General features: G+C 34.1%; 1 protein-coding gene across 1 annotated transcript in view; it reads left to right on the top strand.

Annotated features, from left to right (window-relative positions):
• LOC106800098 (cadherin-12-like) overlaps window positions 1–24226 on the top strand; it is a 741579-nt gene extending 717353 nt beyond the window's left edge. Inside the window, exon 4 of the mRNA XM_014781523.2 lies at window positions 23924–24226. Within this exon, the coding sequence (XP_014637009.1) occupies window positions 23924–24226 (303 nt within the window). The remainder of the gene's footprint in view (window positions 1–23923) is intronic.
• Window positions 24227–25964: the final 1738 nt, after the last annotated feature.

Below are 25964 nucleotides of genomic sequence, written 5' to 3'. Positions count from 1 at the left end.
CTGAGAGGACATAATATTAGATGAAGATAGTTCACCAGGTAACGTAAGATTGTTTAGCATATTTTGATTAGGAAATCCATCTTTCAGGACCATACCCCAAAAGCAAATCAATGTGACACCCAACTCATTGTTCTTAATTTTGTTTTGGGTAATATATTGTGTTGAAATATACAGACGCAGTGTTTGTTAAGAATAAGATCAAATGGATCTACGGAATTCTGTATAAGTAAACTCGTTTAGTAGAAATAAAATAAACTAAAATGTATTCTCACATACCATGTGCAGCTGAGTCAAATCTGTATTTCTTTGGGTGGGTAGAGAGGAACTAAATTTGCTGTGTCCTAGACGTACTGCTCTAATTTTGAGCTGGTTGGACAATGCTTTTCTAGAAAGTCAAGCACTGATTCTATAATTTACTATTCAAATTATTTCTTCATTTATCTCCACATTTATTTTCCATGTTGTAGTATTTTTCCCTGTATATGTCAATTACCCACTTTGTGAGCCCTACCAATGCAACACTGGAATTATTCAATAAAATGATTCTTTCCCATAGTGTTCAGAGGGATGACCCACTGTGAATGCAACTGACACCTTTCCAAAACTTGCTTCCCAATAATAATGTTCAATCTGACATTTTCTCCTTGGCTTTCCTTCTATAACAGACCCAGGATTGAATGGAATTGTTAGCTTTTAAATTACTGGAACCGTCAGTGGAGTATTTACTTTGAGTGCTAATGATTGGCCTTTAAAATTGTTTCAGTTACTTTGATATTGGGACAGCAATGCAAGATAAATAATCATATTTTAATTAACAGTGAAAGCTGACTGCATTTACTAATTCCAATTAAATAACCCCCTGATTCTCTTCTTAACTCACACATTATTCACATGAATACTTGGAGAAAATGTGAAGATTACAGTCCATACATATTTAATATACATGCATCATACTGAAAGTGTTATATATTATATAAGGCAAGGATTATTTGTAAATTTATAGAGGCCAATTCCGTTCTCTGACTGGCAGTCAGATCCCTTAATACCCATATATAGTTCCTACACAAGTATCATTAAAATGAAAAATATTCACTTTTTAGGTATATCTACACTAAATCAAAAGCTCATTTTTGTTTAAATATTTTTCTTCAACTATGTTATATTATTTTTGAAAGAACAATTTATACTGTTCAAAATAAGGCCAATCAGATACCTGTAAGTTATGAATACTTTTCTTAAGTATTCATTTCTTAAGTTTCACACTTTTTTTTAGAGTACTCAATAAGCAAGTACTTCTGTTTGTATCCATTTTGAGTCAGTTTTCAGAGCACCATAGTTTAATCAGAAAATCTGAGCTCCTAAAATTGTTCCTTATATTGATTTTTTTCAGTACTGTTGTGCACATTAAGTCTTATTTCTGCAGGCTAATGAAATACTTTCTTTTGTGATGTGTCTCTCCAGGCTAATGGAGATAGGTGAAATGTTATGGCCAAATCTTATATAATATTTTATATTAAGAGAATCACTCACATGTTCCTAAAAATCACCATATTTGTATTTTCCTAAAAAATTACTTCTGCTCAAATATAGTGCTTACAGATACACAAACAGATAACTTAAAAATAGACAATTTGTGAGCCAGCCCTGATGGTCCAGTGGTTAAAGATCAGTGCTCTCACTTCTTCTGTGGCCCGGGTTCATTTCCCAGTCACAGAACCACACCACCCATCTGTCCGTTGCCATGCAGTGGCGGCAGCTCACATAGAAGAACTAGAACAACTTACAGCTAGGATATACAACCATGCACTGGGGCTTTGGGGAGGAAAAAAAAATAGATAATTTGTAATTGGTCTGATTGGATTTTAATTACATTGTAGAAAGGATATGAAGAAGAAATCCAATAAAGAACTGATTATCATTTTAAAATATATATCTTATATTTTATCAGAAAATATAGTTAAAAAATGAAAATGGCATTATTAAAACACAAGCTTTAAAACAGGTTGATGCAAATTAGTATATAGAACTGTTCTCTGATTTGCAGCAGAGAGGTAGCTCTGGGATTTCCATACAGATAATTCCCCTTAAATTTTCTTGTCTTTTAAATTTCTTTACAAGATAGTTGCTTCATTATTTATTGGAGAGTTCATGAGCAGATTTTCTTTGCATAAGATATTTATTGAGGAAAAAATACAGCATAAAATAGCTCAATCAAAAATGTTTAGAGTATTTTTCATGTTATATTTATCAATTGAGTATTGATAGAGCAAATTAAAGGGATTTAAGATTCCCTCTTTTATATGTGTTTTACATTGATGTGATTCTTACAGTAAATTGTAAGTAGTTTTTACAAACATAAATATTGTTGCGTGAAGAAAAATATCTACTAAGTCAGAATTGGATTCAACTGCAGGGAATAGAAATCCAAGTATAATCTCTTAAACAAGTAGAGATTTATTTTTCTTGTGTAAAAAGAAGTCCAGAGATAGGCATCCTGGGTCTGTTAGAGCAACTCCAAGATGACATCAAAAATCGCCTTTTAATTTTCCAATCCGTCATCTTAAGCTTTCTGCTTTCTTCTCTATGCTCATAGAGTAGTTTCTCTGTGTCTAGCCATTATATCAGCAAGACACAGAAAAGATGAAGGGAAAAAAATGAGAAAGATGAAAGAAAAACAGCAAAAAGTATGTACCACATGAATCTGTCCACTCAACAAAGTTTTCCTAAAACCCCCAAAAGGTTTCCTCCATGTTTATCTCATTAGCCAAAATAGACACAGCCATGTGTACCCTGGCTCCAAGATATTATAGGGAGGTGAGCATATTAATTAGGCATATGCTAGCCAAGACACTGCCCACTGATAAAAGATTCTACCCTTATGGAAGGATTCTAATAATAAGGAGAAAGGGGGAATGGATATTGGATAGGCCACTAGAAGTGACTGCCATACTCATTATCGACTCTGCAATCAGATCCCAAAAGGATAAGATGTTGTTGAAGAGCTTGCTAAAAGTAGAAGTTCAAGTAACTTCAGTGGGATCGAAGATAGCAATTCTCACTGTCTCTTATGAGTTAATGTTCTGGAGTAATCATTTAGTGAAAGCTGCAACAATTAAAGGTGGAAAATTTAGAGTGTGGAGTCATTTGTACCTGCATTTTTACTCCCCACCTTCTAGCTTTGTAGGATTGGGCAAGTTACTTAACATCACTTGGCATTTATTTTCTAGTTTATAAAATGGGAGAAATTTTAGAGTGGGCACATTATTTTGCATAGAATAGATACACAACTACTAGATGACTTCCCATTTTCTCAAAATTCATGTAATCGGTAATTTTCAATCATTGAATAAAATACTCAGGAAAAAGAAAACTTTTCAATGAAATTTCAATGAATGAATATCAATGTCAATGAAATTTTCTTGAGGACTTCTTTTTTCTGATAATGTAAGTAAACGATTCTAAGTAAACAATCAGTTGATTTTAAGAACTACTGCAGGCTTATTTTTAAGCTGAGTAGATACTCAATAGAGTGTAAATATACTTTTATAGCAGAAGAATATAGTAAAATGAATTGCACGTTGCCTGTGTTTATATGGATGGCAGGAAAAACATTCTTGCATTATTCTGGCCATCACTTGAAGATGGACTGTCATCATCTTTGCTTCTTCTACATGGCAGAGACGTGGGGGTCCTCCTGGTTGCTACAATATTTCCTGCCAGTAACAACTAGCACATTACAACTGGAAATTGAATCAGCAAAAATTATGTCTATTTACACCTAGAAATAGTCACAGCGATGGACTGATTCTGAGTTGCTACAGCAACACTCAAGAGGTCTGGTCCATCCCCTTGCTTTCCGGTCTAGGCTAACCAGGTAAAATGCTGCCCGTGTCTAGTTATCCTGCTGTTTCTGAGACTTACACATACCCGTTGATCTATCTTGTCTTGCAGAAATCATTTGATCTCAAGCAGATCCCAGTCTCAGTATTCCATGTGGCATTTATAGCATATACATAGCTGTTGGCGCAGGCTATCAAATATGAGAGTAAAACAACAGAAGAACATTAAGCATAAGAATCAGCAGAAGGCAAGATGTTAACCACGATAAACCTCAGTAATAACAGCAAAAGATCAGATTGGTTCCAGTGCCAATGGAGACAAGAATGCAGGCATAAGTGGTTGGAAGGAAACAATAGCTAACACTTAATAGTGCTTATTTTTTACACTACACTAAACTCTTTACTTTTACTATCTTATTTCATCATCAAAACTTCCCATATTTTTCCCATTTTACACAAAAGAAATTAACTATTTTGCCCAAGGTCATAGCATCAAACTCAGGCAGTTTCATTCTAAAGTCTGTGTTTTTAAATGATATTCTATGATATATTGACATAAAAGTAACAATTAAATTAAAAAAGGAAGCCTTAAACTCTTGCTGAGTTTACTGCTTTGAGAGAAACATTGATAGACTGAACTACCCACCATTATGACTGGAAGATTCCATAGCAGATGGGTACCTGTAGACTAGACTGGCAGTAGTTCCAAAGAGATGCCTTTAACTGAGAGTGTTCACTAATAGTAAGATTTATCACAGACATTGTGGAAGACATTTAATGGCTACGGTACTCTTAGAGACATGTTCTAGGAATATATGTTTCAGGCGGCTGCAGTTCTTCTCAGATCAAATCATATTTTTTGTGACAATAATGTAGTGTTAACTGATGGAGCATCAAACCTGAAGGGATAGTTCAATGGGTTTGTATTCTGAATTGAAAACAAAAGTCAATTTTTATTTGCTCTTAGCCTCATGTTTTGAATCAAATAATATTAGATGCAACGGGAATGTTAGAAGAGACTGCCTCAAGTTTGCCTTTTAAATGTCCATGCTTCATTTTTAAGACCAAGATAAAAGCATATCACAAAAAAGCATCTAGAGACTATTGAACATCAATTTTCTCATGGTGGAACAATATATCTACAGTAATTGACATTTGAAGAGAAACTGATGAGTCTCTGCTAAGAAAGCATAGTAAATAAAAGTTAGTTTGTAAAGAAAGAAAGAAAGAAAGAAAGAAATCAGTGACTACTATTGCTTTAACAAAGAATTCCTTTTAAGTGTCTTGCTGCAAATTGTCGCTGGGAGAAGCTCTGAATCTAAGCATTACGGGTGGAACTGGAGGACTGTTAAGACCTCTTTTAATATTAAGTATTTAATTTACTATGTGTGATGTTTTAAGTAATATTTTAGATGTGTATAAAGTATAGTGAATGTAAGGTTCTTCCTTCCTTATATACACCCTGTTTTGAAGGAAGAAATCTTTAAACTGCCAATGAGAGGGAAAAGAACAAAGAAAGGCAGAGCATATGGTGCTGGGTAATGTACTAAAAGGTGGGTTAACTTCTCAGACCAACTGTGCTTCACCAAGAATATTTATTCCAATGACACAAAAGAATAGATTGTCCCTCTATGTGTAAATTTTTTTATGTAAGACACTGTTTACTACTATTCTTCTTGAAATGCTGGCCCTGGAAACATTTTGTAAAGACTTAATGTCAATGAAATTTTATTCAGACAATTCCAAATAAGTAGATTGATTTTCCTGATATTTTGGAGAAACAATTTTTGTATTTTAATGTATGAGTTGATGTTACCATTATTAATGACACAAAATTATTATAGGAAACTATTTGTGTTCTCTGTACTATATGAAATTAGCTTTGGATATACCATGCAAGAGAAAATTGATGTTGGTGCTAATAGTAAGAACCATACATGATTTATGGAGGAGGGACTAAAATTGCATTATCTTTGGGGTGTATGTGTAAATGTATTTTTTAAATTTTGAAAGCTTAAACGTACTCTAGATTTAATAAAGAAGGAACATTTTAGTTTCGTTCCTTTTTTCCTTTATTGACTGTTGTTGCTGCTACATGGCTAAATGTTGTTATCATTGCTTTTTTTTTGCTGTGTGTGTAGGTAGTGCTTATTATAATTAAATGCATAGTGTCAGGGAGGAGGAAAGTTAACAGTTATAGGAGAAATTAAGAAGAAAGGCCAATTTATACCCTTATATTGAAGTTCTCTTCTGTCTCCTTCACACACAGGTCTTGGCCTTGTATTATAACCTCAATCTACCTGCTCAAAAGAGTACAAAAAAAGAGCAGTCCTTCTTAAAACTTACTTTTTATAGTAAGTTTTCCTGCTAAGGAAATATATCCATAGCCCTCAAATTACTTTATATCCTGTAATAACTTTTAAAACTCTTATCCCAAAATTGAAAACAATATTGTGAAGTGTGAAATCATTGTGGGTTTTATAAGTATTCCTAAATAATCAAGTATATTACTTTATATATAATCTATTAGCTTTGGAATTTACAGTTTTCTTTACCTATTTGCAGTGCAAACAGAAACAACTATTAAAAATACATGTATTATTTGACATTTTCATATCTGTTATGAGAAAGAGAGAGAGAGACTCGTGTCCCCATAGAAAAGAAAATAAAATTGTACTCATTGAACCAACTATACGCTACTATTTATTGAGCGTAAAAGTGGGGAGCTGAGAGTCTTCTTTCTGTATTCAAGTGACATAATTTCAGTTATATCATGGCATTTCTAACTACTTATCACATAGTTTTCCACGGAGAAATATCACTGTAGTTTTCCATGGAGAAATATCATTGTTAGTCTTATCTATCATTGTTTACTTCAAAATCGTATAAGGTATAGCAGACTATTTATGGGTAAGATAAATTATATTGCAGCTTTAATTTTTCAGGTTTACAACTCTCACTTGTGACATAGAAAATGAAGAGATTTAAAATCCATTTCAAGCATGTAACTATAATTTCATAAAATTTTATGTTCCACAATATATAACGTGTGATAAAAGTTGTGAAGTGCGGAAAATATTCACCATTACTGCTTCTTCATAATCACAAGTTTTGGGCCTTTTAAATAGGGTTAAATGTTGGGAGGAAAAGGTTTCCTTTTTTGTTGAAAAACTTCCAAAGTAGGTTACAGTAAAATTAAAACTAAAATAATAGAAGTGCATTATTTAGACTAAGTCGAGACACCTGAGTTTTGTTTCCAGCCTCTCAACTTCTGAGCTGCAATACTCAGGCCCCTCATTCTCATCACTAAGGAAGAAAAGACTATCCATAATGTCAAAGAAGACAATGTTTATAAAATAATTAGTACATTTGTATAAATTATTCATATAGAAAATATTAGTATAATTATTAATGATCAAATGATCTCACTTCATTTGATTTATATTGTTCTTTACACACATACCCAAGTCTGATAATGAAGCTTATGTCTACTAATTTTACTCTGCGTTATTTTTCCTGTGTTGCTAATGGAGCTTGAAATTGATGTGGTCCTTTCTAATCCTGGCATCGATCTATTCTCAGTCCCTGATGCCTTTTGGTGGTACTGACTTTCCTCATATAATGCTGTAACACATTTACATCTGAAACACATTTAATGTAATTTATCTTAACTGAAACCACCAGAAAACTAAGGTTCTTTTGCTTTTAACTGTTTTAAAGTTTATAGGCACATGGTATTTTGATTTATTAAACATCATAAGACTGTTTTCACGAGCCACTTAGCCCCAAAATAGCGACAGATAATTTCACTTGGTGCAAGGGAAAGAACTCTGGGCAGAGAGTTGGATAACCCAGTTTCCATTGTGAATTCTGTAATTAACTAGCTCTATGATATTGAGGAAATCACTTAGCCTTTCTGATTCTCAATTTCCTCATTTGTGAAATGAAATAATTAAAACAATGGTCTCCAAGGTATTTTCCAATTTCAAAGGCCCGATTTTACGCCATTACAGAAACCATGCACGAAGACTATTTTTTGCTTTCTTTTTAAATCTCCTTCTTACCAATTCAAATTACACTAACAATATTTTTGGATTATCTGACCCCAGTATAATTTGTTTTAATAGTTACCAATGATCAGCAAAATTGGGCGACAGCCAAGAGTGGTCAATCTCTCCAGTCAAAGAATTGTGGAATGGTCTGGACTGGCCAGTTCAAGAGTTGTGGTAGAAATAGTTCTAGAACACGAAAAGACACAGCCTAAACCTTAGATAGGCAGCTTTTTTTCCTTTAAGTTTGTATGTGAACTGATATATATTTGAGCTGACTGCTCAAATGCCTTATTATTCTCCTTCCCCTGAACAGGGCCAATAAATTTCAAGCATCATTAGCAGCAAGTTTGTACTCAAAATGAACAAAGAATATGCCAACTTCTCAGAGAAAGTTCGGGATATAAAATGGGTGGCAACTTTGTTATATCTGCCAGCATAGAAGGATCATAGAAGCAAAAGTACTCAACATTTTATAAGGCAATAAATGAAGCCTGTTTTAAACTAAAATACAGAATTATTTGTATTTTTTATGCGAGAGGAATCAAAACTTGGAAATAAAGAAAAATTATGTTTAGCACAAAAAAAGTGGGGGATTGACTTGGGCAGCAGCTAAATTGTGGTGTCATAAAGGTTCAAAAAGAGAATTTCAAAGTGTTTTGTGCATTGTGATGAGTTTTCCAGTGTGTACCGTGATTCTGAGTTGGGGAAGGGGACTTGGAAGAAACTGTGAACGCTGAACCTGCTTCATTCAACATATATTCTGCATAATGAGATAGCTGCTAAGCTTCCATGTTGAGAAATTCCATGTTGAAAATAAATGCTTAGAACGACTGGCTTAGAGAATACTGGTACGGAACATGATAAAATTAACGCATCTATGCATTTGATTAAAGTTTAATTAACTGTCACTATTTGAATGGCAGGAGCATAGGCCCATGTAACAATGTAAGTGTCTGTACAGAAATGAAACAAGGTGTTTCATTTGACTTCCCACAGCAATTTACATGATGCAAGCCCTACCCTCAATCCCGAGCTCACCACACACCAGATCAATTGCCCAGGTTTCCCTCATTCAAAAGTTAAAATTGGCAGAAATTTCACTTTGACCTAATACAAGAAACATAGTTGTTTCAAATTGTATAAAGGATAAGGAAGTAGCAGTAGTAAAATCTGCTGCACTTTTTTTTTTTAACCGACTTTGATGTAGAACAGCAAATTTTCTACTCATATTGACCTTTGGAAACTTACTGATGGATTTGTCCCCAAATCTGTGGCACTTGAATACAATCAGTATTTAATAAATGCTTGTTGCATGGAAAAAGAAAGTAGGCGGTTCTGTTTTGGGGTGACTTAGGTAGAATTTTTTTTTTATGACTGACAAAACAAAATTCAGAGTAGGAGATTTATGGGTTCATTCTATGTGGAGAAGTCCAAGGGAATCCTGGAATTGACATGGTGTTGTCAGAACAACTCCCTCTCTCCTTTTCTTGTGTCTCTCATCTCAGTCTGTCTTTGTGTGTAGACTTCATTTTCTTCTATTTCTAAGGTGCCTGTGTTATGTTATCCAGGATGCAGGGTGAGTAGAGACTATCTTAGTAGTGAAGCAGCAACTCATTTGACAGGAAAGGTAGATGCTAACATTGGCTAGATCTGAGACCTCTGGCCATAGCATGGCCAAAGAGACGAAATGTAGTGTTTAAGATCATGATTCACAGTGTGGTTTGGTGCAGGATCACTTATACAAGAGAAGGAGCAGGTGTGTTTACTAGAAACAATGGAGGAGAGATATGGCAGGAAAAATTAAACAAGCAAACAAATTAAATAACGTGTCAGAAAATTGGGGAACATAACCAAGAAAACAAAAATTTCTCTTTAATCAAAAGTCATGATTTATTTTAAAAAATGAAGTAACAATAACATTACATTTCTGTAATTACTTGTATGTGCTAGTTTTCTATTGCTGCGTAACAAATTCCCACACACTTAGAAGCTTAAGATGACACCCATTTATTAACTCACAGTTCTTCAGGTGGAAATCCAACATAGTGGGATGGAGTTCTTTGTTCAGGGTCTCACAAGATTGAAACTCAGGTGCCAGGCGGGCGGTTTTTCTCTCTTGAGACTCTGGGGGAAAAACTCAGCTTTCAAGCTCATCCAGGCTGTTGGCAGAAATTATTTCTTTGCTATTTTAGAGCCGAGGTCCACTTTATACTGTCAGCTGTGATGTGGGGACTGCCCCCAACTCCTAGAGGTTGCCCCTCTGTATCAGCAGTTCTCAGCATGGGTGTTTGTTTATTTCCAAGCCTGCTGGAGCATGCGTCTCTGACTTTCTGTTTCTACACCTGGAAACAACTCTTCCACTTCTAAAGGCCATGTGTGCTTAGTTCAGGTCCACCCAACATAATGTAACTATGAGTTAAATCCATAGTTTTCACAGTCCTGGGGATTATGCAAGGAACGTATACCAAGGGGAGAGAAATCTTGGGCAACCTCTCAGAATCCTGCCTACCATGCCATGTATTGGTGTTCAATCATAACTGAGAATTAGGCTTGATTTGGATTCAGTTCTGTATTGAGTATGCACAAGTTTTATGGTCTAAAATAATACAAAGCAATATGATTGGACCCTGGTTAGTCTCAGAAATTCTGTCTGTAACTTATCTTAGTCAGCACCCAGTGATACACGGAAAGAAAAAAACAATTTAAATAGCAGTGGAAGGAGATCAGTAAACAAATTATTTTTTTATTTTTATCTTAGAAATAATGAACTATACGATCTATAATCTTCATATGCCAGTTTTAGGAAAATGTGCTGCAAACACACAGAATTCTACGGATTTCATGAATTATTAGGAAAAGTTAATAACAAAGCAATTTAGTTTCTTCTGAAATGCAAACTTTGAGAGATTTATTCATCATTTAAGGTCTCAATCAATGTCAAATTAAGTGTCTGCTCTTATAACTTTGAATTCCTTATTTTTAAAAAAAAAAACTTTGACCTTTAAAAATGCAATAGCCTGAAATCAATTTATTTCACTCAGGCATCCTATAATATGTATGTGCTAAAAGCAGTCAAAATTGAGGGTCCAGCACCTGTGACAGCTGTTTCCATTTTTCTTTTTTTTTTCTTTCATTCTTTCCTTTTAAAGTTGAAGTCAAAGTCAACTATTATCTCTTTGGAGATTTCTTGGGAATCCTATGAGCCCTACCGGGAAATAAGTGAATCCTGAGAGTGATTCCTTCCTTAATGTGTTTATAATGAGGGCTTTTAAAAAAACATCTCTAGCTAACCTGTATTTAGAAACAAGATGCAACTTAACTGCGTTTCCTACACAGAGTAGTTTCTGTTTCTATTTCTCATTAACACATTAAAATTTAGCATTGATTACTCATTTCATACTACTGGGAAAAAATGAATATTTAACTTATAAATTATCATGCAAATAAGATAATATTTATGACACTGTTATAGGATGTAAGACAGATATGAATTTTTAACAGTAAATTTGACATAATACAGCTTGACTCATAATACAAAGAAAGCAACCTGTTTAAGTACTTGGATTTATTTTTGCTGTGTTTATGATATTATACTTTTAAAATCCATTTAAAGTAGTTACTGCAAAGTGAGGAAAGAACATAAAAGACTTCAATGAGGTGGCTTTGTGCTCTAACACGTAAAGCAATCCCCACAGTAATGCATGCTCAGAAAATGGGTCACCTTCAAACCACCCTTGAAAACAAGCTGCTAATGTAATTTCAGATTGTGCTCTTAAGAGCATTGTTTTACAGCATGTATATCTACTTGGCCTGGTATTTGTTTTGCGAAAATGTGCATATGTGGGCACATGAAAACACATTCGAATATTCTCTCTCCCTCTGTCTTTTTTACTCTCACACACAGCATATATAGACACACATCTAAACATCCTCACACATATGCACATGTCTGTGTGGTTATTAGTTCATTGTGAGGAAGAAAGTACGTGTTAATGACTATTTCTCTAATTAAATGGAGTTGCTCCATTCTGTTTTTAACATAATGGATTTTTATCTGTTTTAAGGCAAATTAGAGTATAAACAATGTGCAAAACCTTTGAAAAAATCATTGAAATATTTTATTGATACAAAAGTAAATTATATTCTCTTCAACATAGATATTGTTCACTTTTTTCTAGTTGATTAATTGTTCCAAATATGTAATTGACACAGTATATTATTGAGATGATTTCTAACTATAATGTAAAAACACAAGTAAAACGTTTTTTAATTATACAATATATACTTATCACAAATTTTTATAGGAAAGTGTGATTTGAGAGGCACAAGGCTATCAAAAGTAATAGAGATTTGAATGAACATCTTTGCTGCTGTGAGACCCATATTGTTCCCCACTGGACTCCTGTCTCCTTGAAGTACTAAGTTGTGTTCTCTATTCTAGTGTCTAGTTCAATCACTAGTGGGCAGTCCAAAGTGTTTTTAAATGAAATTGTTCTCATTAATACAACCATAATAATACAGTCAGGTTTTGCTCAAAACTGATGTCACAAAACTAACTCTTGGGTAGTTTGTATCTGTAGCTAATCTAATTCTCTGACCAAAGATTAGTATAGTTGTTTTTTTTTTCTTTTCCTCTCGAGAGCCCTAGTTTTGAAAGTTAAGAAAAAATGACACTATGTTCATCAAACTAAAAGAAAGCTGATTTGGTTGAAGTGCTAGTCCCGAAGACACATGGGGTCAGACAAGCTGATTTCAATCTTAGCCTTGTATCTTTCTATTTGTGTGTACTGAGCAAACTTAGTCTCTCTGTTCCTCGATTATTGTAGCTGCAGAATGAGGATGATAATAGCAGGGTTGTACTCACAGGATTGTTCTGAGTATTAAAGTAGTTTTAGACAGATAAAGCCATTAAAAATTGCTTAGCAAAAAAGAAGCTTCATAGGGTTTTCTATCATTATTTTGGATTCAATTAGTTTTTGTGTACCTATGAATATAAACTAATATAAATGGAAACAAATATTGCTATATTGGGCTCATTTGGATGTAAATGGGGAGAAATGAAGGAAAATAGATATTCCGAAGTTAAACTCTCTACATTATCCTCGAAATTTTGTGATATAAATATTAGAACCCACATTTTACATATGAACCTTCTGATGTCTAAAGTAATTTAGTAACTTGCACAATAGCATCCAGGTAAGAAGTAATGGGTTTGGGATTCTAACTCCAAATGTTTGATGCTCATGATCACGGATTTTAGATCATTCTATATTTTATATTAGATGTAAGATTTGGGTTTGTCTGCTTTAATAGAGTTATAAAATGCACATACAAAGAAGTTAAGGTAGAACATATAGCTTTTTAAAATTAAGTTTTACATTTTGAACTATTAGAATTTAGTTAAAAAGATTTCATTTATCAGATTTATCATGTTAGCATATCACTGATTAGTTTGAGAATTAAATGAAGTTTATAAGATATGTAACAAAGTACCTGCTATTCAGTAAAGGCTAATAATAAAAGTAATAACATGAGAAAATAGTAACTAGTAATAACAAATTAATAAATGATATCTACCCATAATAATGTATCATTATTAATAACTCATAGCTTTTGACATTTATTTTAAATCTAGAATAAATCATACAAATCTCTCTAGTATTTTGAAAAATAATCACATTTGATATCACACATAAAATTCACCTTTATTTCAAATAGAGATTCCATAACTGACAGTTTGATAAGAATAGTTTATTGTCTGGGAATGTTTAGTTACCTAAAACCTGGCTTTGTGAAAAATGTTTTACAGCTATGGAAATGTAAGAGAGAAATTATTTTAACCTTCTCCTCCCATTACTTTTCCTTCCAAATCCAGGCACCATGCCAATGACCTCTCAAACTTTTACCGAAATACCTATTAATATATTGTGACATTTTCAAATGATATAACGTAATCTGGGTGAGCTAAAGTTGTAAAATAAGACAATCTGAAAAAATAGTTAGGATACCCCTCACATGTAACCACACATGTAAAATCTAGGAGAAAAAGAATGATGAAAGAGAATATTGGGTAAATAGTATATATTTTTCCTTAACAGAATGTATAATATATTCTAGCACATCGGCTTTTGTTGCTCCCAAGCGTTGCAAATAGTCTTTGTTCTTCTTTGTTCTTCCTTAGTATACCTCTGGGGAGGTGTGGGATTTTTTCAAAGGGATTTCTACTGTCTTAAATAGAAGGTGAAATATTTCCAGATGATAAATAGCTTTGGGTCTTTAACTCAGGCAGGGGAATTCTCAACTCACATTGGGCTGTTAAAGGGAATTCCGAGCCTTGTAAAGTGGTATTCCTCTTGTTCAAATGGCCACAATCGAGCTAGGAAGAATAAATGAGTCCCCTCAGGGAGTAGTATGGAATAGAATTTCAAATATTCTTGGGCGTTCAGTGGCTTCAGAAAGAGAGAAATTTTGCATTATAACATTACTCAGGCATGGTTATAGATCGTCTTTGAATCTGGTCTTCTTTTGTCAATAAAAAATGTAAAAAAGTAGTTTGCCTTATACGTAATGAAATTACTTCAGCCAAAGAAACTCAGATGAAATTTTCTCATACTCGTTTTGGCCAGTTTATCTGAATGAATCTATATGTAAATAAAACAGTTACAATATTACTTCAAATCTCATACACCAATTGCTGAATCGTAATACTAAACCATTCTACAGCCTTCATAATCATAGATTTTAAAACCAGTAATGAGTATTACCACTTACTTGCCCTTACTGCATCAAAATTTACTGAGGCATGTCCTCCCAAGGAACCTTTCCCATACATTGAATGTGTTTATAGAAATGGCTGGCAGAAGACACCTGCAATTAGTTATAAGGATCTCTATATTAAGTAGGGTATACTTTTATGCTACAACTTTTGGTTATAAATATTTTGAGACTGAAGAAGAGATATTCTAAGACAGAATAGCAATGAATTGGAAGACACATCAGATAGTTTCTTGTTCCAGCAGACAAATTCAGAGTGGAGGCCTAGATCCTTGAAAAAAGATAAGTTAATAAGTAAATATTAAAATGTGTGACCTTTCTAAACTTAAAAAAAGTAAAGACAGAAAATCCAAATGCAATGCTTGAAACTTGCTTGGATGTATGTTCAAAACAATAAAGAAAGAACTAAAAGAGATGCTTGGAGAGACAAGAGGGGGAAATTGAATATGGGCTGGTTATTAGTTGATGATAGCTTTTAAGTAATTTTCTTAAATTATATAGTGACATTATGATTATGTAAGAAAAGTGCGTTATTTTTAAGAAGTTGGTTCTGAAGTATGAAGTAGTTAATTACTTTGATGTTTTCAACTTTTTTTTTCCAAATTGTCCACACATAAAAATAAAGCAAATACAGAAAAATGTTAATAATTGTTTAATGTAGATAGTGAGAATGTAGGTTTTCATTGTATCCTTCTTTCAGTTTTTCTGTTGGTTTGAAGTGCTATTTAAAACAATTTTGGTAAAGGAAGATAGTGTACTGCCCAGATGCTTTTCACTCCTCTCCTGAGACCATCAGTAATTTATAGTTGAGGAACAAAAGTATTAACCCATAATCCTCATGGGAATGGTGTGGGGGTCATTAGGCAGATTAGCCAATTTCTATAAAACGGTAAGTGGGTGAAGGACTGGGGATAGGTTAAACAAGTTTGAAGAAGCTACTTATAAGTGTTTACATCGAGATGTCTCCAGCAAAGGAGGGACCACTCTGAAAGAGACTCAGAAATGCCAGTGATTGGGAGAAAAGGAGAAAGACATACAGGGTAAAACAGAGAGATTAACTGATAGTCTGTATACAGAATTTCTCCCACCTGCATGTGAATGTGTTGCATCCAAGTATAAATGAAAAGAATGTAAACAATAAAGACATAAAAAGAAGTTCTTCCGTAGAGAATCTGGAAAAAATGAGGGCAGTGTTGGAACCCCATTATGGTTAGTGTCCCTAACCAAATATTTGACATCAAAAGAAATGATTGAGGGGCCGGCCTGGTGGCGCAAGCGGTTAAGTGCGCGCGCTCCGCTGCGGCCGCCTGGGGTTCGCTGGTTCGGATCCCGGGCGCGCACCGACGCACTGCTTGGCAAGCCATGCTGTGGCGGCGTCCCATATAAAGTGGAGGAAGATGGGCACAGATGTTAGCCCAGGGCCGTCTTCCTCAGCAAAAAAAGAGGAGGATTGGCGGATGTTAGCACAGGGCTGATCTCCTCACAAAAAAAAAAAAAAAAAAAAAGAAATGATTGATTCCCTTTCCATTCATCCCAGGACACAACTCTAAAAAATAAATTCAACCCACAAGCTCAAAACTCCATCCTTAAACATCAGCAGACAACTGGGAGTCATCAGATATTTGAGGAAAGCCAGCTTTAGGAATGACAAAAACTCAAATTCCAAAAACAGAAAAGTAATCCTGAAAAAACAGATAATTTAGAGAAAACACACACACACGCAAATTAGAAGTCCTCAAAAAGATTCAAGAATATTCAAGGGCCACAAAATAAGGGTATGATTCCATAAAAAGGGAACACTCATGGTAAACAAAAGAAATGTTGGCAATTAATATCTGTGGCGTGTGTATGCGCATGACCGTGGGTGCACGTGTATTGACTTTGAAAATGAGGAAAATAATAAATAATTGTAAGATAAATTAGAGTTTTTTTCACAAAATAGATCAAAAGATACAGAAATAAATAATGGGAGTAAAATATATATGATATATGGAAGATGTGTAGCCTAATGTTCAACATGTGAAGTCCAGATAAAGAACTGGGAAAACAGAAGATAGGAAATAATCGTGGAAATAATCCTCAGTGCTGAACGAAAATAGTTTTTGAATTGAAAGAATTTACTAAGTGCCCAACCCAATGAAAGAAACACAAACACACATCAATTCACACTTGGAGACAATGTTCAAAATACAAAGACATGCTTGGAGACAATGTTCTAAATAATTAAAATAACAAGATAAAAATAAGACTGTAAACACTTTAGAGAAAGAAAAGAGGAAAATAAAAAGTGGAAAAAGAAAACAAGACAGGCTCTTTACCTACAATGGAAATATAATTAGACAAATATCAGTCTTACCATTGGTTTCTATAAGGCAATGGATAAATGCCTTCAAATGAGTGAAGGGAAATTATTCCCAATCTAGAAATGTATACTCAGACTATAATTAATTATGTGTGAAGATAAAATAAAAACATTTCTGACATACAAAGACTCAAGTAACATATCTCTTACAGACATATTCTTAAGAAGTTATAGAAGATTGGTGGCAGCAAAGAAGAGAGTAAACTAATATAGAAGAAAATATAAGATCCGAGAAATACTGTAGTGTTTCAAATCAGGACGTTAATAAAGAAAACTTCCAGGTTGAAGATTGTGCAACTGCTCTATTTGGATTAGCAAGAAAGAGGGCTCTCTGAGGGAGGTATGTTGTGAAAAGAAGACGTGAGTTTGGTCCTGACAAGCGGGGTGAGCTTAAGGGTATGAAAAAAGCAAATAATACAAACAAACAAAAAAGATATTACAAGAAAACTCCATCTGCAAAATGAAAATGCAGTAATCATATAGGAATTGTATATTGCTTGGCTATGGAACAAAAGTATTTACATTATTGTTATTATCAAAGGAGTGTTAGGGGCCAACCCAGTGGCATAGTGGTTAAGTTCACATGCTCTGCTTTGGCAGCCCAGGGTTCACAGGTTTGGATCCTGGGCATGGACCTATGCACCGCTTATCAAGCCATGCTGTGGCAGGTCCACATATAAAGTAGAGGAAGATGGGCACAGATGTTAGCCCAGGGCCAATCTTCCTCAGCAAAAAAAGTAGGATTGGCAATAGATGTTAGCTCAGGGCTAATCTTCCTCACCAAATAAAAAAACAAAAGAGTGTTAATTGTTTTCTTTGTTTTTGTTTTCGCTTTATGTTTTAGCATTGACTGATGGACAAGGCTTTGAAGGTTTATATATTATTCAGAGTTCTCTAGATAAACAACCAATAGGATATATATATATATCTTTATTATAATTATATAATTAACTGTGGTTCTCCATTTCCTAAGATCATAGCATTAACATCTTGACACTTCCCCTTACATCTCCTTCCTAGAATTATAGATTCTATAATATATAATAAAGGTACATATATAGTTAGGATGTGTATGTATCCTTTGTTATAAGACCCTGGCTCACACAATTATGGAGGCTGACAAGTCTCAAGATTTACCGTCAGTAAGCTGGAGACCCAGGAGAGCCCATGGTGTAGTTCCAACGTGAAGGCTGGCAGGCTCAAGCCCCAGGAAGAGCTGATGTTTCAGTTCAAATCCAAAGGCAGGGAAAAACGATGATGTCCCAGCTTGAAGGCAGTCAGGCAGGAGGAGTTCTCTCTCACTCACACAAGGGTTAGCCTTTTTGTTCTATTCAGTTCTTCAGTTAATTGGGTGAGACCCACCCACATTAGGGAGAGCAATCTGCTTTACTGTCTGTCTATGGATTCCAATGGTAATCTCATCCAGAAACACTCTCACAGACACACCCAGAATAATGTTTGACCAAATGTCCAGGCACCCTGTGGCCCAGTCAAGTTGACACATAAAACTAACAGGTACATTCTATTATTGAACTGAATTCAGAAATAAAGTTGTTACACGTATATTATTTAGTCTCAGGTTTCATTGATAGCAAGTGGAATAAATATTCTACAAGTAGGATATTACACTCTGTTGGAAAAAAAGGTCGCCTAGGGTTGCAAGTCAACAAGTATTATTCAAATTGATAATTAAATAAATACTATTGTAACATTTACTCATTTATCAAATATTCACATATCTATTTTTTCTAAGAATGCAACAGCAACAGTTAAAATGTAAATTTCCCTGGTGAATGAGACTGGATAAGGGAAGAGTAAAGTTGTGTGTTATAAGCTGTTCCATACTCTTTGACTTTAGCCATTTCAATGTATTACTTTGATTAAAATACTTGTGATAAATTTAAATAGATGTAATAAATTCATACTTATTGATACAGCAAATTGTTCATAATATAATCCATCTGAAAAGCAGGTTATAAAACAGTATGTGATGTACCATAATATCTGTGGACACATGATTAGTAAAGTAATCTACAGGTACGGGGGCTGGCCTGGTTGCATAGTGGTTAAGTTCGCACGTGCTGCTTCGGGGACCTGGGGTTTGCCAGTTCAGATCCTGGGTGCAAACCTACTCACCGCTCATCAAGCCATGCTGAGGTGGCGTCCCATATAGAAGAGCTACAACTCTACAACTATGAGACAAAACTAAATACTGGGCTTTTGGGAGAAAAAAGAAAAAAGAGGAAGATTGGCAACAGATGTTAGTGCCGGGCCAATGTTCCTCAAAAAAAAAAAAAAAATCAGCTTCATAAAAAAAGTAATCTGTAGGTATATACACGAAATCAAATACTTATTGAACATAATTTTTAGTGTTCATGCAAAAGCTACCTTTTCAAAATTAGAAGTTTCTCCTTCCAACACACCCCATGGTCTCCCCATGCCAAGTAACTACCGCCTATCCTGGCGAATAGCAAATGGAAATAAAATCACAGATGGATGTAGGAATATATAAGCATTTTCTATTTTATGTGGCCTTTTCAACCCAGAGCAAATACGAATAAACTCCTTATTTGGTGCAGCAGTTTCTGAAATAAAATCAGAGAGATGCTAGTAAACACTTAACTTTAGCTTTCTCAAAAATTTAAAGCACCGGAATTCAGATTCGCTTCCACTCTGAAGCTAGTCCTCAGTATGTTTTTAAAGTCTCTTTTGGCATCTTATTTTCACGCTCCATTTGAGCTGACTTGGAAAACATCAGAAAATAACAACACCACTTCCACAAAGCAACTGTCTAGACAGTGCATACTTCTACGTCCGTCATTTATGGAACTGTTGCTTGGAGAAATTTTATTTTATTTATTTATTTATTTATTTGTTTTTGAGAAATTTTATTTTCAGTGTCAATACTAAAAGATGATATTATCGGAGCTGGGTGATTCAGTCGGTAAATACACTCAGCACCTACGCAGAAACAGCTTTTTTTAAATAATGGGAATAAGAAACATTTCTTGCTGTCATTTTTAAATTGCTACAAAGGAAAATAATTTTATCCTTGTGGAATTATTAGCTTGATGTATGTGTAGCTTAAAGTCCCTGCATAAAATGGCAAAGTGATTTTTTTCATAGTTAACTCAGCCCAAAGATGAGGCCAAACACATGAACCCTTCTGTAACTCTCCCTCCTTCTTTATGCAAATAAGACTAAGGAGTAGCTTCACAGTGTAAGCTAAGCCTGAATTCCGTTGCTGAAAGATTTACAAAACCAATTTCACCCATAGAGATCGATTTCTGGAATCATTCAAGATTCAAAAATTTTTGATTAATAAAAATTATCATATTTTTGCTCTTGATAATTATCCTTTTATTTTAAAGAACTAAACAGAACACATACACGCACACATTCATTGCATTGTTTATGAAAGGATAAGTAAAACCCATTGAATCATTCAACATCCTAGAATGAATATAATTCAGACATTAAAAATAATTTTGAAGAATTTCAAGTGACACTGGAAAATGATTGTGGTATATTGATATTGAAAATGTTGACTCATTTCTTGTTATTTTTATATTATGTGTATATGGATATACAATCAGACAATATTATATATAAATTTGAATGTATATATAAATGTATTTATATATGTATACAAATTCAGTTATACATGTATTATATATAGTCATTTATATATCAGTACATATAACTGAAAGTATATAAAAATGATAAAAGAAGTTATCTGTAGGTAAGAGGATGGTGGGGATTTTTATTTTATTTGTGATAGAAAATTCAACAATACCCAACATCAGGCCAGCATCATTTATTTAATGTTAGAATTGATGTTGGAAAAACACTTGTACTTAAGCTAGTCATCCATGTGCTCAACTCAATCAACACTGAAGAGCTAATTTTAAATATTGCTTGTCAACTCGGGACATCGCGGGGGATCTGCTTTAAGGAGTTATCAGGCAATGAACTGCTATAAAATTTCTAATCTTCAGAAGAGTTTTACATTAATCAACTTCACTTTCAGTTCAAAATTTTAATATATTTTCACATATGTCTTCTGAAGCTTTAATCTTTACAAAATTTAGCTTTAATTTAGAAGGAAAATGTGGAAGACCGAGGAGGAGCAGCCCCTGCATTTATTTTGGATCTCGGATACAGCTGAAAACACATTGGCTTTTTTATTCTTATGTCAGTTTGAAAAGCAAACAGTTCTGAATTCAGCTAAATAAAGATTTTTTGGTAACTCCACTTGGATCACATTGTAAAAACCTACTTGGAATTTTCACTTGGTTCCCAGAATATTACCACATATTCTTTTGAGCCGTTGACAAATTGGATCCAGTTTATAAAGTCATAGCTTTTGCATTGAGCTTTTGCCTGTCTCCTATCTTTAGGTAAATTTGAAAGCAAAAGCAATATCCCCTGTGTTGAATATCTTTAATAGTAAGGTTGAAATTTGTAATTTGAAATTCCTAAGTTCAAAGAACATTTATCTGCAGCTTGATTTTATGCTTGAAATTTCCCATGCTTCATAGCAGGTTGTAAAAAATTAGAGGGAAAAAAGTTCCTCTTGTCATTCATGGCAATTTCCCTTAGACTTGAGTAAAATATATAGAAACTATTAAAGAAAAATCAGAATCTTGTATCCCGTTCCCTTATTGTTTTCTCATTTTTTAAATTATATCACTTACCCAGGTATAAATCGTTTGCTTATGCTCTTATACAAATATATTTTCAGAGCAAATTTTGAAGTAAATACAAACTCACAAAATGAATAAATTCATTTTAATAACAATTGGAGGGATGATGTTATTTTACTGAACCTATACCAGAATGATGAGTTTAAGAACAAAGAAGTAACCACAGTTAGGTTTGTGTTTTTGTATTTTGGTATTACTAATACACAGAGCCTATTTGCAAAAGAATATATAACTGAAAATATTTTCAAAGGTTTTTTTTGTATGTGTTGAAAACATTAAGAAGAACAGAATTCAGAGCCAGCCCTGGTGGCCTAGCGGTTAAAGTTTGGCGCTCTCACCGCTTCGGTGAGAGCCCAGGTTCGGTTCCCGGTCGCGCAAACATACCACCCATCTGTCAGTTGCCACACTGTGGTGGCGGCTCACATAGAAGAACTAGAAGGACTTACAACTAGGATATACAACCATGCACTGGGGCTTTGGTGAGAAAAAAAAAAGGAGAATATTGACAACAGATTTTACCTTAGGGCAAATCCTTCTCTGCAAAAGAGAAAAACAAAAGAAAACAAAAAGAAAAATAGAACTCATTCTTACCCAAAATTTTGGAAGTGAGCTGTGTCCACCGACACTTTACAAGTTTAACATTTTTTCTTTGGCTGATCTGTTGACAAATGAGCTTTTAAATATAAAAACTTGGACATTGAAATTAGATGGCTGTATTCAAATGAGTGAGAATAGTTTAAAACATTTTAGATCAATATCTGAATGAAAAATAATATTCATAAGAATGTATATGCTATATAATTTAAAGAGAATGTATATATTATTTATAGAAATATGTATTTATGAGTTTCCATATTCTTAGAGAATTATATGCAAAGTAATATTTATATTATATATATACATTATTGGATAATTTACAGATCTCCAAGATTATGTCTGTCTTCCGTTAATTCTTGGACTCCAGTTTAAAAAACACTGACTTACATTAGCACAATAATAATTTCTCTTCTCTTTGGTCCTCTCTCCTATGCTATGTATGTGTACCTTATTTCATGCCATAATATAGTGAATTATACATCTGTTGAATTTCAAAAGAAATTAGCAGAATTTCAAATCTTTTCTATATTATAAGGTTTCAAATATATAGAAAGAATTAGAACAAGCCATTTATTTGTGAATCTGAAAGGATAATCAAGGATTCTACCCATCATTTGGCTGAGTAATATTGAATAGCTCATTGAAACTCAGTCTGTTAAAATGAGATTCTCTACATACATAACTGAAAACTTCATGGTGTGTCAAAAGTCTCCTCTCATTTCAGATGAAAATGCTCAATCTTTTCTGAGTTCTTTTACTTTCTCTCTCACTGGATTTAGGTTATTGATTTCTACCTTCAGGACATTTGGAGAGTTTATGATTTGATATTTATGAGCGAATTTATTTTTATTACCACAATTGTTTAAAATGAAACAATAAATACATTTAAGGTTTGTGCATTTCATTTTATGAAAATTTTATTGCCAGAAGCATAAAAAGAAGTAAATACAAGTGTTCAAATTAGTTGTGTTTATGCATGTTGATGTATTTGGGAGCTGTACTTCTGATCTTCATAATGCATCAGGGAATAATATGGATTGACAGAAGGATGAATGGAAGGATAGATATGTGATCTATCTATGTGATCAGTCAAGTAGATTAAAAGGTGAATGGTGGAATCTCTGGGATATATAGATATATACAGATGTTCACCACACATTTTTTCACCTTTTCTGTGTGTTTAAAATATTTAGGGGCCAGCCCCATGGCCTCGTGGTTAAGTTCATGTGCTCCGCTTCAGTGGCCTGGGTTCGCAGGTTCAGATCCTGGGCGCAGACCTAAACCACTCGTCAGCCATGCTGTGGCAGTGTCCCACATACAAAATACAGGAGGATTGGCACAGATGTTAGCTCAGGGCAAATCTTCCTCAAGCAAAAAGAGGAAGATGGGCAACAGATGTTAGCTCAGAGCCAATCTTCCTCACACACACACAAAAAAATTTATAGTCGAAACGTCAGTGGAAAAAAAGACAAGAAGAACCATAAGGTTTTTCTTTAACTTTACCGATAAAAAATTATACCGCAAGCATTTTTTAACAGGGGACCATTCCTTTAATGGTGTTCTCTCTCTCTCTTTCCCTGTCTCTCTCTAAAGCTCCATTCCGACCTAGATAAGGGAGAGGGTACTGTTAAATACACCCTCTCAGGAGATGGCGCTGGCACCGTTTTTACCATTGATGAGACCACTGGGGACATTCATGCAATAAGGAGCCTAGACAGAGAAGAAAAACCTTTCTACACACTTCGAGCTCAGGCTGTGGACATAGAAACCAGGAAGCCCCTGGAGCCTGAATCAGAATTCATCATCAAAGTACAGGATATTAATGATAATGAGCCAAAGTTTTTGGATGGACCTTATGTTGCAAGTGTTCCGGAAATGTCTCCTGTGGGTGAGTAGGCAAATCAAAATTCTGTCAGATGCTATGAGGCCTTTTCAACATTTATTTTCTGCAGGTTGATGTAAACTTCTTATTTGTAACCCAGAAAATTCTTCTACTGTAGAAGATACAATCATTTTCATCTATTTTTTTCAACTTTTTTTCAATTTAATATTTTCCTTTCGGATCCATTCTAAATATATAAATAGATACATAAATATTTAGAATTTATAACATTCTTCTCTATTTTCCAATCTTTGCATTTCCCTAAACTCATAGAATTCCTTTGCACTTTAAGTACAAAACTCACTTTGTACTGAAATTAATTGTCATTATAATTCTAGATGCCTACATGGTGCTGGAGGTAAATACTTTACCCACCAAATACCAGATAGTAATTCTTGGCTCAAAGTAAATTATCTAAAGTATGTATTGCATCTGACTCTGGAAGTGGTCCAGAAAGGGGTGTGTTGCCTCCTTTGTAGCTATTGATAGAGATTCCAGAAGGATGATATTGTTTCCTTTACAGCTATAAGTAACTCATAGTGTTATGTCATCAAACCGGAAGCAAATATCATTGTGAGGTCATTATTAGAATAAATTTACAATTAGCTATATTATCATCATCATTCTTTATATTTTAAATATAATATAAATTCACATTTCAACGTCAACCTAAAGTTACAAAGCCATATAATATGTATTTTAAGGTCAATGAATTAAGGATTCCAGCTTTAATGACAATTTTAAATGATAACTTTTATTCCTCAGTCACCACTGCCATCCTTCAATCTATTTCAAAGTAATTTCTGGTTTCTAGCACATTCGTAAGTTAAAGCTACTCATCACTTCTAGGTTACAACTTGAAACTCGTATGTGAGTCATTGCTAATATTTTCTAAGTCTGACATTCCTCAGAGGGCTTCTGTTGCCCCCACAACTATCCCAGACATGCAGAGAAGATTGCACAGACTACCCTGAGGGCAGAAGCAGGTGAGAGCCTGTAGGAGTTGTCACATGGATTTACCATAAATGCACTTGAAATTGTGTCTGTGACCTTATCAAGCATTCAAAGACCATATTCTCTCCTTGACCTGAGAAATCAGCTTAGAGTAGTTCACTTAGATTTAAAATTTTAGTGTGCATACTCAGGGCTGCAAATCTGTTATTCAGTTTCCGCTACATTTTTTAAGCTGCCTATTTTATGCGACGCTATGATTGCTAGAGATTTAGAAGTACAATTGGGAAGCAATATTTCTTATTAGAAAATAGTCCCTGAAAATGAGGAAAGCTATTTTTTTAATTGTGCCTTGATTTTGCAGGAGGAGAAAAATGAAGGTAATATTTTGAGAGAATGTAAGACTTTTAGGAAGACAATGCTATTTAGTACATAAGTGGTTTAATCTGGTGCTTACTTCATGTAAATTAGAAATATTTACATGAATTCATGACCCTGGGTGACTCTTTATTACTGAAACAGCATCCCTAAAGCAAATACAAACATTCCTCTACAGTATTAGAAAATTCTGTCTTATTAGATAAACAATAAGGTCTTTTGTTGTGCCAATTAGAATAAAGGGTAGGGCTGCAGAGTCTGAGCCCTTATGTAATGAGTTTGCAGCTAGTGCCTTAAGAGAGAAATAAATCTGGAAAATCAGGTGAGGGGTAGGTGAATAAGAGAACAAGGTGGTCCCAGCTTTTGCGTGGTATTGAGGTGAGACATAATTTGCTGTGCAGCCATGAGGTATCAGGAAGATCT

This window comes from Ceratotherium simum, chromosome 18, assembly GCF_057802395.1.
Source record: "Ceratotherium simum simum isolate JZ-2026a chromosome 18, ASM5780239v1, whole genome shotgun sequence".
Taxonomy (NCBI): domain Eukaryota; kingdom Metazoa; phylum Chordata; class Mammalia; order Perissodactyla; family Rhinocerotidae; genus Ceratotherium; species Ceratotherium simum.
Note: the sequence above shows the minus strand (reverse complement) of the source record. Positions and strands in the feature narration are given on the sequence as shown.